This window comes from Perognathus longimembris, chromosome 13, assembly GCF_023159225.1.
Source record: "Perognathus longimembris pacificus isolate PPM17 chromosome 13, ASM2315922v1, whole genome shotgun sequence".
Classification (NCBI taxonomy): Eukaryota; Metazoa; Chordata; class Mammalia; order Rodentia; family Heteromyidae; genus Perognathus; species Perognathus longimembris.
This window is the reverse complement of record NC_063173.1, coordinates 10,696,880-10,711,450: the sequence shown is the minus strand read 5'-3', so window position 1 is coordinate 10,711,450 and position 14,571 is coordinate 10,696,880. Positions and strand designations below refer to the sequence as shown.

At 41.9% G+C, this 14,571-nt stretch overlaps 1 protein-coding gene across 1 annotated transcript in view; it reads right to left on the bottom strand.

The window, feature by feature from the left end:
- The window catches only part of Folh1b (folate hydrolase 1B), a 64,393-nt gene extending 50,227 nt beyond the window's left edge, over positions 1-14,166 (bottom strand). Inside the window, exons 1-4 of the mRNA XM_048360396.1 lie at positions 14,006-14,166; positions 11,590-11,698; positions 9,396-9,582; positions 3,409-3,510 (exon numbers count right to left, since the gene is read on the bottom strand). Of these exons, the coding sequence (XP_048216353.1) occupies positions 3,409-3,510; positions 9,396-9,582; positions 11,590-11,698; positions 14,006-14,123 (516 nt within the window). The 5' untranslated portion in view covers positions 14,124-14,166. The remainder of the gene's footprint in view (positions 1-3,408; positions 3,511-9,395; positions 9,583-11,589; positions 11,699-14,005) is intronic.
- Positions 14,167-14,571: the final 405 nt, after the last annotated feature.

Sequence of the window (14,571 nt, the reverse complement as noted above, 5' to 3'; positions counted from 1 at the left end):
TTATGCTGCTCCTTAGAATAGTTACATCAAAGTTCAAGAATATTTTGGTGGATTTAACTCAGTTATGCAAAAGCCTTTAAACCAATAAGAGTAAAATTTATTTATTTCCTTAAAAATCCTCACATCCGGGCTGGGGATATGGCCTAGTGGCAAGAGTGCTTGCCTCCTATACATGAGGCCCTGGGTTCAATTCCCCAGCACCACATATACAGAAAATGGCCAGAAGTGGCACTGTGGCTCAAGTGGTAGAGTGCTAGCCTTGAGCAAAAAGAAGCCAGGGAAAGTGCTCAGGCCCTGAGTCCAAGGCCCAGGACTGGCCAAAAACAAAAAACAAAAAACAAAAAAAAACCCTCACATCCTATCTCTGGTGTGTGTGTGTGTGTGTGTGTGTGTGTGTGTGTGTGTGAGAGAGAGAGAGAGAGAGAGAGAGAATGACAGAGAGAGAGAAGGAGAGAGAGAGTGACAGAGAGAGAGAGAGGGAGAGAAAGAGAGAGGGAGAGAGAGAGAGAGAGAATTGAAATCAAGGCCTTGGGCTTCCCCTTGAAAGAGGATCTCACTAACTTTGCCCAGGCTATTGTAGAACTTGTGATCCTCCTGCCTCTACCTCCCAAGTAGTTGTGATTGCAGGCACTAACCAGTATGTCCAGACAGAATTGGTTTCTTCATTCATATTTTCACTGCTCACTGTATTTCAGTGTTCTGCAGTTGGTTTATACTTTATACTTCTACTTTGTTGGTACTGGGGTTTCTATTCTGAGCTTATTATCCAATTTGAGCTATACCCCAGTGTGTTTCCTTTAGCTTTTGTTTTCATTGTTGTTTCTTGTACAGGAGGTGGAGGACCATGATCCTCACACTTAGGCTAAGATAACAAGTGTACACCATAACGCCTAGATTATTCTTTGAAATATGGTCCTTTTATTTATTTATTTATTTTTATGCACCATTCCTGGAGTTGAGTGCAGGGACTCCTGCTCTCATTTAGCTTTTTTTTTTTTGCTCAGGACTTACACTCTACTACCTGAGTCACACATGGAGATCTGACTTTTCAGTGGTTAACTGGAAATAAGAGTATCTAAAATTTGTCTGCCCAGACTAGATCAGAAACATAATCTCAAATCTCTAACTCCTGAGTAGCTAGGATTACAGGTACAAGACATCTGATGCCCAGATTCATATCTGGTCTTGATAAAGTTTTGTTTGAACTAGGATGGAAATGTGGTCTTTCTATACTCTGTCTCCTGAGTATCGATGATTATAGAAGCGAGTCACTACATGCAGGACAGTTAACATGATTTTTAAAGTGTACTTTGTTTCATGATAATTTTAAACTCTTGTTTTATATGCCCTGCTATCATATATTATTTATATTATTTGTCCACATATACTTATTTAATTCCACTATGGTAATATCAATGATTTTAAGTGAAGATTTATTTAATCGTATTTTGTACTAAACTTTAAGGAGTTGTACAAAGGGGTTTAATTCACCATGTCCTGTATGATCCCATGCAATTTAACAAAACAATCAGAAATTCCATAGGAAAAAGAAACGTTATAAATAACCATTTCACAAAATGAAGCCTAGTGTAGTTAAATCAACATGTATGTTTATGGATGAGTAACCTTATTTGCAATCAGAGAAAAGTGATTCAAAACAAATTAGATAATATATCAGCTGGAACTGGTGACTCACCCCTGTAACTAGAAGTGGCACTTTGGATCAAAATGGTAGAACACTAGCCTTGAATGAATGAGCTTTGAGACAGCACCCAGGCTCTGAGTTCAAGCCCCATGACTGACAAAAATTAATTTCAAAACTAATATGTCAACTGTATGAGCAAAAAAAAATCTTGCAATATAATTTGAAGTGTTTATATCAGTATTCAGAAAGACAGCTGGCACTGGTGCTAATGCCTGTCATCCTAGCTATTTAGGAGGTGGAGATCTGAGATCCTGGTTCAAAGCCAGTACGGACAGCAAAGTATCCAAGACTGTTTATCTCCAATTAACTACAAAAAAAGCTGCAAGTGGAGCTCTAACTCAAGTGGTAGAGTGCTGGCCTTAAGCACAAAAGATCAAGGACAGTGCCAAGACTCTGAATTCAAGCGACAGGACCACACACACACACACACACACACACACACACACACACACACACACACGGAAGAAGAAGACTCACACACTGAAACTGGGATACAATCACTACAGGCTTGAGATGCTTCCTGCAACCCTGATGCACCATGTATGGTGTATGCACACAGGAACTCTCAGGACTGTATCTGGATGCATAAGAGCACTTTAAAGGGTGTTTACAGCACTGTACAGGGTATTTACAGACAAATTAGCTGTGTGTCACTACGAGAAGCAGTGACTTATTTGCGGTGCACATAGGATGAAATAATATGCCACAGTGGGAACTAAAAATCTACTATGACATAAGCCAACACATTGTGAAAAGAACATTGACTAGAAGTAGTAATAAACCAATGCCATTTATGTAAATTTAAAGTACATCAAAAAGAGAAACAAAGCCATGTATTTTGAAGAACACACACACACACACACACACACACACACACACCCTGTGGACATACATCATAGTGGATGTATGGGTGTGAGGAATGAGTAGAGGAAGGAGATGGAAAAGAAAAGCGAGATATGTTGTGAAAAGCAAGCAGATAACATCAAGAACCTCACCTTGACACTAACTAGTGTGCCTAACGCTACAGAATGAGGCTAAGTCGCGGTGGCACGCTTTCAATCTGAAACATATTATCTCTCTACTTACAACTCTCACATCCCCTATTTTCTTATTTTTTTATACTGGTTGTTACAATTTCTTTTTTTTTTAATTTTATTGACAAGGTGTTGTGCAAAGGGGGTACAGTTACATAATAAGGCAGTGAATACATTTCTTGTGATATCTTACACCCTCATTTTTCTTTCCCTATTTTCAATTATGAAATAACTGCAATGATTGCAAGCACCCTAAACACATGCCATTTGTAAATATAATGGTGATACGTTTCATATAACCAAAAGCAATCAGTGTTCTAAGTCTGTGGGAGTTTTCATGTTTTTACTGGTCCAGGGGCTTGAACTCTGGACCTGAGTGCTGACCCTGAGCTTCTTTTGCTCGAGGCTAGGGCTCTAGCACTTGAGTTGCAGCTAGCTCCACAGCAGAATTTTGGAGATAAGAGCCTCATGGACTTTCCTGCCGTGGCTGGCTTTGAACCACAATCCTCAGATCTCATCCTTCAGAGTAGCTAGGATGACAGGCGTGAGCCACTGGTGCCCGGCTAAGTCTTTGTTTCTTAAACACGGGCAAAGGGTAAATGTGAATGCTGTCAAAAGTTCTCTTAGGACGCTTTATGCTGGGGCAGGAGGGCCTCTACAGTCCCATACCTGGGGTGTTCCTTGCGGAGAGAAGGCATTGAAAGGAGGAACAACATCCGCGACATTTTCATACCCTGGAGGAGGCGGTTCCAATAAGGATGTGTTGAAAACCTAGTGAGATGAATGCAAGAAAAAACGAATCAGTTAAACCTAAATACTACAATCCAGGAAAGACGCATACCGTCTCTACTGTCAGTGAAGGTTTAATCTGTGTTGCATTATTTTGATCATACCAGCTACTACTCAGCACAGTGCTAGGGGTTGTGAAAAACACATAAGCTGAATGAATTCAGACCTCGACCTCATTTATGGCAACATTGCTAAACAACCAATAAGGAACTAAAATAGGTAAATAAGCACTACAGAAACTTTCTGAGTAGCTAAAAAAAGAGTGACTTCAGTAAAGGTAATAGGATGGTTTTCCAAAGATAAGAAAAACATCATATAACAAAGGAAAATTACATATATTTTTTGTCTTAAAAATATATTTTTTTTACCTTTCATTTAACAATGGTTTTCCAAAGTGGAAGACATCTATATTTGGTATAAATCAAAGCCTAACTACATGTTTCTTCACTAAAAGTTAGAAGTAAGTTACACCATACATTTTCTGAGATAATTGTATAAGCACCAGCTTTCAACCTGGAGAGAAATAAACTTTCCTAATAGAAAATGTAAAAGTCTTGGCTTTGCTTGGTGACATGGTACTTAGCAATCCCAGCATTTGCAAGCACAAGGCAGGAGGTGAGCAAGTTCAAGGCCAGCTTGGGCTACAGAGAAAGACCTTGTATGAAGAAAACAAAAACAAAAAAAGTAAACATTGTGTTTCCCATCAGGAGGGGGAAATGTAAGGAACTCAGTTTGGAGACAGCCCAGCAGAATTGTCCCTGAGACTCTTATCTCCAATTGGCCACTCAAAGGCCAGAAGTGGAGCTGTGGCTCAAGTGGTAGACTATTTACCGTCAGTAAATAAACTAGGCAAAAGTGTGATTCCCAAAATATGGAGAATGTATAGTGTTTGTAGTCACTTACTACTGTGCTAGCATGATTTCTTAGAAACAAATTAAATGTTATATCCACTTTACCAAAACAAATTACATAATTGGGGCTTCCATGTTCACTAGTGTCTGAATAAACTGATTAATATTCTCATTGTAAAGAATGTGAAGCCCAGAAAGAGTATCTTTTTAAGCATGCCATTGAATTAGAAAAAATAAAAAGCATGTATTTTCTTTCATATGCAGAAGCTCGATCAAAACCACACCAGGACACAACGAATTACACAGGACTCAGGTGTGCACACACAGTGACACTAAAGAAGGGTGCTCTGAGGGAAGAAACGCAATGGCACAATGTCTATGTTATCAAAATGAACTCCAGGAAATGGAAGCAAGAGTGTTTTTCTTGGTTTTTGTTTTCTTTTCTTTTCGTTTTGTTTGTTCATTTGTCTGTTTGGGGGATGGTAAGAAAGAGCACAGAAATGGTGCGGTAAAGGGGGGAACAATGCAGCACTGGTACTCACTAAACACTATGCTGAAAGTGAACTATTTAGCTTTTGAGTGGAGACGGGAGGGAAAATCTGGGAGAGAGCCAAGTAAGAGGTAACACCGTCCAAAAGGAAATGACTTATGAAACTGTAACCCCTCTCTACATCACCTTTATAAAAATAAGCAGAATAAAATAAATAAATACAAAGGAGAAGTAAGGAATACTCAGAACATTGGAGTCCAGACAGGCAGCAATAAAGGGTGCTATAATTTGGTGTGGAATGCCCTCCCCGCCCCCAATGTCTGTGCTAAAGCCTTGGGTCCCAGGGTAGAGCTATTGGATATTGGTGGAAGCCATGAGCTGGAGTCTAAGGTGGTCCCTAAGTCACCGAGAAGAATGGTATGAGATGCAGGAGACTGTGCGCCTCAGGCTTCCTTCTTTGTTTGCTTCCTCATTGTGAGGTACAGTTCAGTCCACTCCCCATTCAGGACCGCCTTATCATTGACTGGAACCAGAATTCGTGAGCTAACAGAAACTTATTCCCATCAAAGTTAATAATCTCAGGCATTGGGTCATAGTAGTGGAAAGCTGGCTAGAACAGTTGCTCTATCTCAGCCTTAGGCTACAGGAAAGGCATAGAGGAGTCAGAATCATCTAAAGCCAGTCCAACTCATGGACTCTAACCAGAGACCCCTGCATAAAGCTGGTCTGCAAAGAGCAACATTCCTTAGGGCCAAGGGTAAATGAGAATCTAACCTATTCCACAGAAAGTGATGGCCTACAGTAGAGAAGGAGAAAGGGCCTCAGACAACTCATAACCCTATACATTCATAGTCCCAATCTCTGTAGTCAGACTGCAGTGGCAGCTTGAAGTCTTAGAACTCCTGACGTAGTATTTCCCTTCACCTGCCTACTCTCCCAACTGGAAAATGTGACTTTGCTTTCATTTTGCTTTGCATTAATAAGCCTGCTTCGGCTTAAGTGTCCTCTATGTCTGTCCTTAAATTGATTCTCTCATGAGACTCAGAACTTTCTAGCCCTTTGGACTTAATGACTCAAATCAAGCAACCTATTTTCACAAGCCAATCCACAAGACTCAAGAAAACCCCTATTCAGGAGCAGGGCCCCTATTCAAGGGGTGGTCTTTCTGTCCCAGTTGTTAAGGAGTTGCTTTGGCTATGGGCGTGGGATAAATGCTAGGCATCTCCGCCAGTCTCCTCTGTGTTTATGCCATTGGCCTCTCTAGCAGACAGCTTGCACCCACCATGGAATTGCATCGACGACTCATTGAAACAAGGTCTCACCTGGCCGTGCTTGACCCATGAAGCATGAAGCGGTGACTGCAGTTGAGCACATGGCACCTGGGCGGTTTACCTCCTACCTCTTTCCCCCAACTCTTCCTGCAGTGGAAACCTAAGAAAAACGTCTATCTCACATACATGAAGTGTTTTCTTGTAACTGCCCATGTCAAGGAATAAACGTCCTTTCTCTGCCTTTCACCGTTATTGGTCATGTATGTGGCCTGTTGGGCCATGGCCCGGCCTGACCAACAAAAGCCCTGGAGTTTGGACCTCAGGCCTAAAATATCCTGAAACATCTGAAGTTTTTCCATTTCATTCTGCTTTATTTTACAAAACTTACCCAAGAATGAAGGCTTACTCCTCTTCTCTCCTGTATCTCCAGCTATAAATCAATATGCTGTTTGTACCTAGCCTATAATTACACAGTTACCATGAAAAGATTTGGAGCTCTCTGTATTTTCTCTCCTTCCTGCCTTACTCTTGCTTTTATGGAGACAGTTTGCTGTTCAAGGTCCTTTGGAAGCTTTCCAATGTCAGTCATTCTGTAACATTTTGTAATTCTTAGATTTGTGGAAGACCAAAGGATGGGGAGTATAAATGCAACTTGAAAAGTGCAAGTGTCAGCAAAAGTTTGCATAAAATCTGCATCAGATAAAGGAGAACCAGGAAGTAAGAGGCAAAGAAATGCAAAGAAGCTTAAACTAGAAAAGAGCAATTTAGATAACAAAGGAGTTTTAATGTAAATAATTTTTATTGTAAAAATATTGTTCCAGAATAGAAACAGGCATGTAAGGGCAAACAAGAGGCTAAATGCATGCTGTAGAAGGATGGTCATAAAGTTTCTGATGATATACAATGAAGAAAATTAAATAATTTCCTTCTTTTTTCCCCCTGTGTCAGTACTGGTGCTTGAACTCAAGGCCAGAGCACTTTCCCCTAGCTTTTTTTTTTTGCCCAAGACTGGCCTTCTGCCACTTGATCCACAACTCCACTAGTCTAGTTTTTTGCTAGATAGTTGGAGATTATAGTCTTATAGAATTTCCTGCCTGGGTTGGTTTTGAACTAAAAACCGTAGGTAATCTTTAGTTGCTAAGATTAGAAGTGCAAGCTCCTGGTACCCAAATAATACTCTGTTAAAAAATATATTGAGGGGCTGGGGATATGGCCTAGTGGCAAGAGAGCTTGCCTCGTATACATGAGGCCCTGGGTTCGATTCCCCAGCACCACATATACAGAAAACGGCCAGAAGTGGCGCTGTGGCTCAAGTGGCAGAGTGCTAGCCTTGAGCAAAAAGGAACCCAGGGACAGTGCTCAGGCCCTGAGTCCAAGGCCCAGGACTGGCCAAAAAAAAAAAAAAAAAAAAAAAATTGAAGCTGGAGGCTGGTGGCTCACGCCTAGAATTCTAGCTGCTCAGGAGGCTGAGATCTGAGGCTTGTGGTTCAAAGCCAGCACAGGCAGGAAAGTCTGTGAGACTCTTATCTCCAAATAACCCTCAGAAAACTGGAAGTGGCACGGTGGCTCCAAGTGCTAGCCTTGAGATAAAGTGCTCAGGGATGGCACCTAGGCCCAGAGTTCAAGCCCTATGACTAACAAAAAAAAAAAGAAAAGAATATTTGTGTGTGTGTGTGTGTGTGTGTGTGTGTGTGTGTGTGTATAGACCCCCCCCCAATGCATCATCAATCTCTTTTTAAGACAATCTACTTTCCTTTATAAAAAAAAATTACCTTATTTCTCTTGATGAATTTCACAGTCACTTTTACTAAATATTGTAATTTTTCTGAATTCTTGTGTAGCTGGACATAAGAATCCAAACAAATTCTTTGGCCTTCAGTAACAATATATCATTCAATCTCTATGGTATGTTATCATGGTACATTATATTTATTATGCTTAAAGCTATCTACAATTTAAAAGGCTCAGTAACAAAAAGACTATGAACAGGACTACATTAGATATGTAGCTTTAAAATTGAGGTACTATGCTAATTAGGAATGAATAGTTAAGTTGTATTTTTGTGTGTATGCTAACTAGGAGTGTGTGTGTGTGTGTGTTTGTGTGTGTGTGTGTGTGTGTGTGTGGTGCTGGTCCTGGGGCTTGAACTCCAGTCCTAGAAACTCTCTGAACTTTTTTTTTTTTTTTGCCAGTCCTGGGGACTGGACTCAGGGCCTGAGCACTGTCCCTGGCTTCTTTATGCTCAAGGCTAGCACTCTACTACTTGAGCCACAGCCCCCCTTCTGGCTTTTTCTATATATGTGGTACTGAGGAATCGAACCCAGGGCTTCATGTATACGAGGCAAGTGCTCTACCACTAGGCCATATACCCAGCCCTCCCTGAGCTTTTGCGCTCAAGCTAGTTACTGCTCTGCCCCTGGAGCCACAATTTCACATCCAGCTTTTTGGTGGTGATGAGGATCTCATGGACTTTTCTGCCTGCACTGGCTTCAAGCCCCATTCCTCCGATCTGTCTCCAGAGTAGCTAGGATTACAGGCACAAGCCACCAACACTGGCCATATTACAAACACTTTGGAGTTGGTGGCATTTTATAGACTTTTTCTCCAAACTATCTTTTGTTCCAAATGTTCACACACATATTCTTGGCAAAGATCCAAGCATAAGGTCTTTTGAGACATAGTAATTCATTACTTCTCAGCCATTTGGCAAAGATCAAGTGGAAACATATCATTAAAAACAATGAAAACACTCAAACTGCACACTGGGTGGGGTGGGGGGAATTATTCAGTGTTTTTACAGTTTAAATCCAACTGTATCTCTTAGTGAGATAGCAGCTCACAAATATATCATATGATACTGATATATGGAGCTGAAAATAAAATTTAGCAACAACAATTAAGCATTATTATTATTATTTTTTTTTTTTGCCAGTCCTGGGCCTTGGACTCAGGGCCTGAGCACTGTCCCTGGCTTCTTTTTGCTCAAGGCTAGCACTCTACCACTTGAGCCACAGTGACACTTCTGGCCATTTACTATATATGTGGTACTGGGGAATCTAACCCAGGGCTTCATGTATATGAGGCAAGCACTCTTGCCACTAGGCCACATTCCCAGCCCAACAATTAAACATTAACTTCTAAGAATCTTTCCAAAATCACACTAAATTAAATTAAGATATTCTGAGAGGTTTGTTGACATATCTGAAAGCATAGATTGGGAAGGGATGTTTTTCTTTTATATTTTGTTGTTGTTACCTCATTTTTCTCTTCGTCAATGACTGAGATGTAGTTGGGATGAGTCTTGTTTGGATAGGACAACAGGACATCATAATGGACTAACTCCACAGAATCCAAGCCAAAGTCTTTCCACTGGGACTGAATTTGCTTTGCAAGCTCAAAGTTTTGTTCTGTTCCTGCTAAATGTGGTATCCGTGTAAAATTACTGTAGACAAAAATTGAAAGTTATTAATAATTAATGTGCAATCAGCAACAAAACTTCCCCTTTCATTTCGCCTATCATGGGTGATTATAGTAGGACAAGAGCTAAAGGCAGAGAAGAGTTTTTTTAAAAAGTGAAGAAATGCAGGTTTCAAGCTGGGAGGCTGGTGGCGCACACCTGTAATCCTAGCTCCTCAGTAGGCAGAGATCTGAGGATCATGGTTCAAAGCCAGCCTAGGCAGGAAAGCCTATGAGACTCTTATCTCCAATTAATCACCATAAAAGACTGAAGTGGAGCTGTGGCTTAAATGGTAAGGCACTAGCCTCAAGCAAAAAACAAACAAAACTTAGGGACAGTACTAAGGCCCCGAGTTCAAGCCCCATGTCTGGCAAAGGAAAAAATAAAAAAAGAAAAAAAAAAGAAAAAAAGGAAAAGGAAAGAAAAAAAGAAATACACCCTTTGAAGTTACTCACTTGGAAGGGCCCTTCCAAAACTCTGGTGTATGCCTTAGCAAATATTTCCCATAGTTTCATTCAGTTGTAATTAATACAGCTTGTTTTGACTATGTTCACCTCTTTGTGTGTGTGTGTGTGTGTGTGCATACACATGTATATGTATTAGACATTATACCTATGTACATTATTATGCATATTTATTACACATTTATGATATATGTATGTATAATGTATATTATACAATCCTTTTACATCAAGTTAAAAGTAGCATTTAATATTTGTTGTTTTGTAATTTTAGAAGTAGGGCTTGAACTCAGGCTCTCATTTTCACTTGGTTGGCCCTCTAACACTTGAGCCACACTTGTATTACTGAATTTTTGCTAGTTATATGGAGATAAGAGTTTTTTGGACTTTTTTTAGAACCATGATTGTCAAATTTCAGGCTTCTATGTAATTAGAATTACAGGTGTGAGCCATCAGTGCCCTGCAGTACTTTCAAATACTTCCAACGTATGCACCAAACTATCTTATTAAAAAGAAAAAGAGAAGGAAAGTTCATGTATTAAAACCTAAATATTCTAATGAATTGTATTTTATTCCAATTACTTTGTAAATACCCAGGGCCTTGCAAATACTATGCAGTGCTCTACCATAGAGCTACATTTTTCATCTCAGTACTTAAGAACGTGTTCATTTATCTCTTTTGCTCTACTATGTAGAACGTGTAAGGAAGAAGGTCGCTAGTCTTTAAAATCTGCTAAACATATGCTCTCCAATTTCATTACCGCAACAGTATTTTTCCTTATTTTATAGATGGAGGAATAAAGGAAGGAAAGAAAGGTATATATTCACCCAATGTTTTGTTAGTATTGATTGGCAGAAATTAAATCCAAACTTATTTCTGTCCAAGTTTATAGTCTGCTTATTTTCAGAACGAAATTATACTATTTTCATCTAAGGCAGGCATTGGCAAGCAGTGTTTTTCCAGCCAAATCAGGCCTACTGCCTGATGTTATATAAACCACAGGCTAAGAATGGTTCTTATATTTAAATCAGTGAAGAAACAGGAGAATATAACTTTTTGTGATACATCAACAGATGAAGTTCCAAAGACCAGTGTTCAGAATATGTTAGCAGAATCAACACACTTATCTGGTGATATATTTTCTGTGGTTTCTTTTGTGCTGGGTCAGCAGAGTTGAGAAGCTGGCCCCTCACTAGTACTAGAGAAGTTGGCTTAGTCTTGGTGTGCAATCTTTGTAACGGATGCCTGGAGACAGAACTCAGTGGATGAGCACCTACGAAGCATGTTTAAGGTTCTGGATCCACTCCACAGCACCACAATCCATCCATCCATCAACAACACCTTGCAATACAATAAAGTTCACCTGAGAGCAAAATACCCCCACATGAGATAGGTTACCAAAGTCACAACAACTAAGACTCCCTTTCAAAAATGCCAATTCCTGCATGTAAAATACTAAACCAAAAATGTTTATAGGATAATACATTTCCCCAGTAAATTATGCAAACAAATGTCCAAATATATGCTTACTATAAGAACTTCTTGATGTTCTCAGCTTTCAATTCATCCAAAAATGCCTTCCGCCTGCCATGTTGAGGAATACTGCCAGTAGCTTCACTGGAAGGTTTTATAAACCACCCTGTAACATACAACCAAACATATGAATGAGAGGGGAGATCATAAAGAACTCTCATTTTTGTTTATTATTATATAGACCATACATGAAACACAGATTATCAGTTTCTTAGGGAAAAGTCAAGACTTCTGAAATTTTATTTCCCTTGCCTGCTTTCACTGAAAAAGAATCATGCAAACAGATTCTTAAACTACAAAGCAATTATAGTATATTTTAATAAGGTATCAATAATATGTGTGACTGTTATCTTAAGAAATGTTCCATGAGGAAATGTGTTCCCAAATGAAACATGGCATTAATATTTCAATGAATGGAGTTGAACAAGATGTTTTGGAAATTAAGTTTAAGGGCAGAGACTGTCTACTTTCTTTGCACACAGTTTTTCTCTGTCATCCCTGCTTGTCTGTAACCTAAAATAAGCACTTAAAATATTTCCAGTGAATATGATACGACTATATTTTAAGCACATAAATTATTTTAAAGTATTAAAGAAAACAGGATTTAATTTGCTCAGATTCTGAAGCCGATGCAAATTTGCTGAGATTATCTGTTTCAATTTAAATAGACCTGAGTTCAGAAAGTTTCAGTAAAACTACAAGATATCCAGGGAGAAGGCAACTGCCTGCCAAGTCATGTAGAACCTTTAGACTCTTCAGATGCCTTTAATCTGAGGGATTTAGGGCATTGGTAAAAGTTTAGTTTTAGACAAATGATAGGATCTAGAAAAAAATGTTACAAATTCAGCACCGAGACAGATTCCCTGAAGCCTTCCAGTTGCTGATCACATATATACAAAGACATGTGCAGACAGATAGGCACATGAAAAATACACAAGTGGACACAGGCATGTCATTGTACTTGTCCATAAAACTAAAGGACTTAGAATACAGGCCCAGGGAATAACACATAGGTGATGAAGTATTTGACTTGAGATCAAAACATTAACTTGAGGAAGGAGGAAAAAGACCTAGAGGGGGTGGGGAGCAGAGAATACTGGGACACAAAGAAAGAAATATACTAAGGAACCTGCTCAATGTCCACCATTGAGCAGCGTGAACCCATACATCCCACTAACACTGATACCAGGAAACATGTTCTCTTTAGGACACACAGGAGATCCCCAGCACCCGGAACCTTGCCTAGTCTTAATTCCTAACTTTCACAACTGACATAATAGAAATTCAACTTAAAGTGCATCCTTATTGAGAACTTTTACAACGCAAGCTGCACAACCTCAAAGTGGTTCCTAACATCCACATATTGACTCTGAGCATGGTTCACCGCTCAAAAGTCTCCCTCCCCCACTTTGTCTTGAACTGAGAGCCTGGGTACTGACTGTCCATTAGTTTTTTTCCTGCTTACATAGTACTCCACCACTTGACCTACAGCTCCCACTGGCTTCTTGCCTGCGCCTCACAGACTTGGCTCTCAGAGCTGATTTGGAGCTGTGACCCTCAGATCTCGGCCTGCACAGTCGCTAGAATTACAGGAGTGAGCCACAAAACCCTCACTGTTCCGCCCCCTAAGCTGAAAGGCTTTGAGGACTCCAAGGATACAGAGCCAACTAAGGAATCTGAAGAAATCCAAGTGGTTTCCTCACCACACCCCAGTCTTCCAAATCAGAGTTCAAAGAAAAGGTGGGCTAGCTGATGATACCTTAGGCAGGTCTTTTGAACTCAAGATCAGTCAGAAGCATCTCCTTATCCAGTTCCCAAGCCCCCAGCAGACACAGAAGCTGGCTACTTGGTTGCCTCCTTTTGCACCTGTCAGCCGTTTCTCATCGTGGTAGAGGAAGGGGAAAGGGCTTCAGGCAAGTCTCTGGGAACTTGTGCAAGGGCCTCCCAGAAGCGGTGTCAGGATCCAAACTAGCACGGGGGGGGGGGGGGGGGGGAATCTTGAGTTTCCCTGAGACCTGCTGCTAACTGAAGATCTTTCCAGAGAGAGCTTTGCGAGGTGTCTGTCAGTCCTAATGGCGGTGAGGGCAGAATTCCCTCAGGCACCAGAGGCAACAAGATTAAAAGAAAATGCCCCCCCCCCCCCACGCCCCAGGGATCAGCAGCTCTGGGGCTCCAGGGGGTGCGGTGCCTCTCGGGGCTGCGGGCCCAGGGACCTCCATGGAGTTTCCAAGGCTCTCCCCTCGCCTTTCCCCTAGGGTGCGCAGCGCCCGGCGACCCCGGACTCGCTCCCTCCAGCCACAGCACATCGCCCCCCCCCCCCCCCATCACCCCTCACCACCTCCACGAGCACGGCCCAAGTCCCAGAACCCCCGAGAAGTTCCCAAGTTCGTCAGGCCAGCTAGCTGCCCCTTACCGAAGAGGAAGCCCAGGAGGAAGAGGCCGGCGGCCGCCACCAGCGCCCCGGCGCGCAGCCAGCGCTGCCGGCGCCCCGCGCCCCCCGCGCCGTCGGGGTCTCCAAGCGGGTTCCACATGGCCACGCGCGCGCGCGCACCTCCGAGACGGCAGACGCGCAGCCCTGCGGGCAGAGTCTGCCTCCCTCCCGCACTCGCAGAACCCCGCCCCCTGCTTCTCCCCCACCCCCACCCCCACCCCCCCCACCCCCCCCAAAGCATTTCTGCCTCCCGGGCACCAATCGGCGCGAGGGGGGGAAGTCGCGCCCCTGGCTCTTTGCCTTGGGGCTTGGGAAGGACAGTTTCCCTGGGAAGCTTTCAGCCCTTTCGTCTCGACAGCGAACCGCAGCCGGAGCCAGGGCCCCGTCTCCTCGGTTCAGACCCCTCCTGTGTGCTACGCTCCCCGTAAGACGAAGGGAACGAAGTCGTTTGGGGGAAAATGAAACAGGATCGCTGAAGGAAACCGAGGACAGGTGAAGGCAACTCGGAACTATGGCTCGTAGAGACTTTAAAATGCTATCCTTGCTTC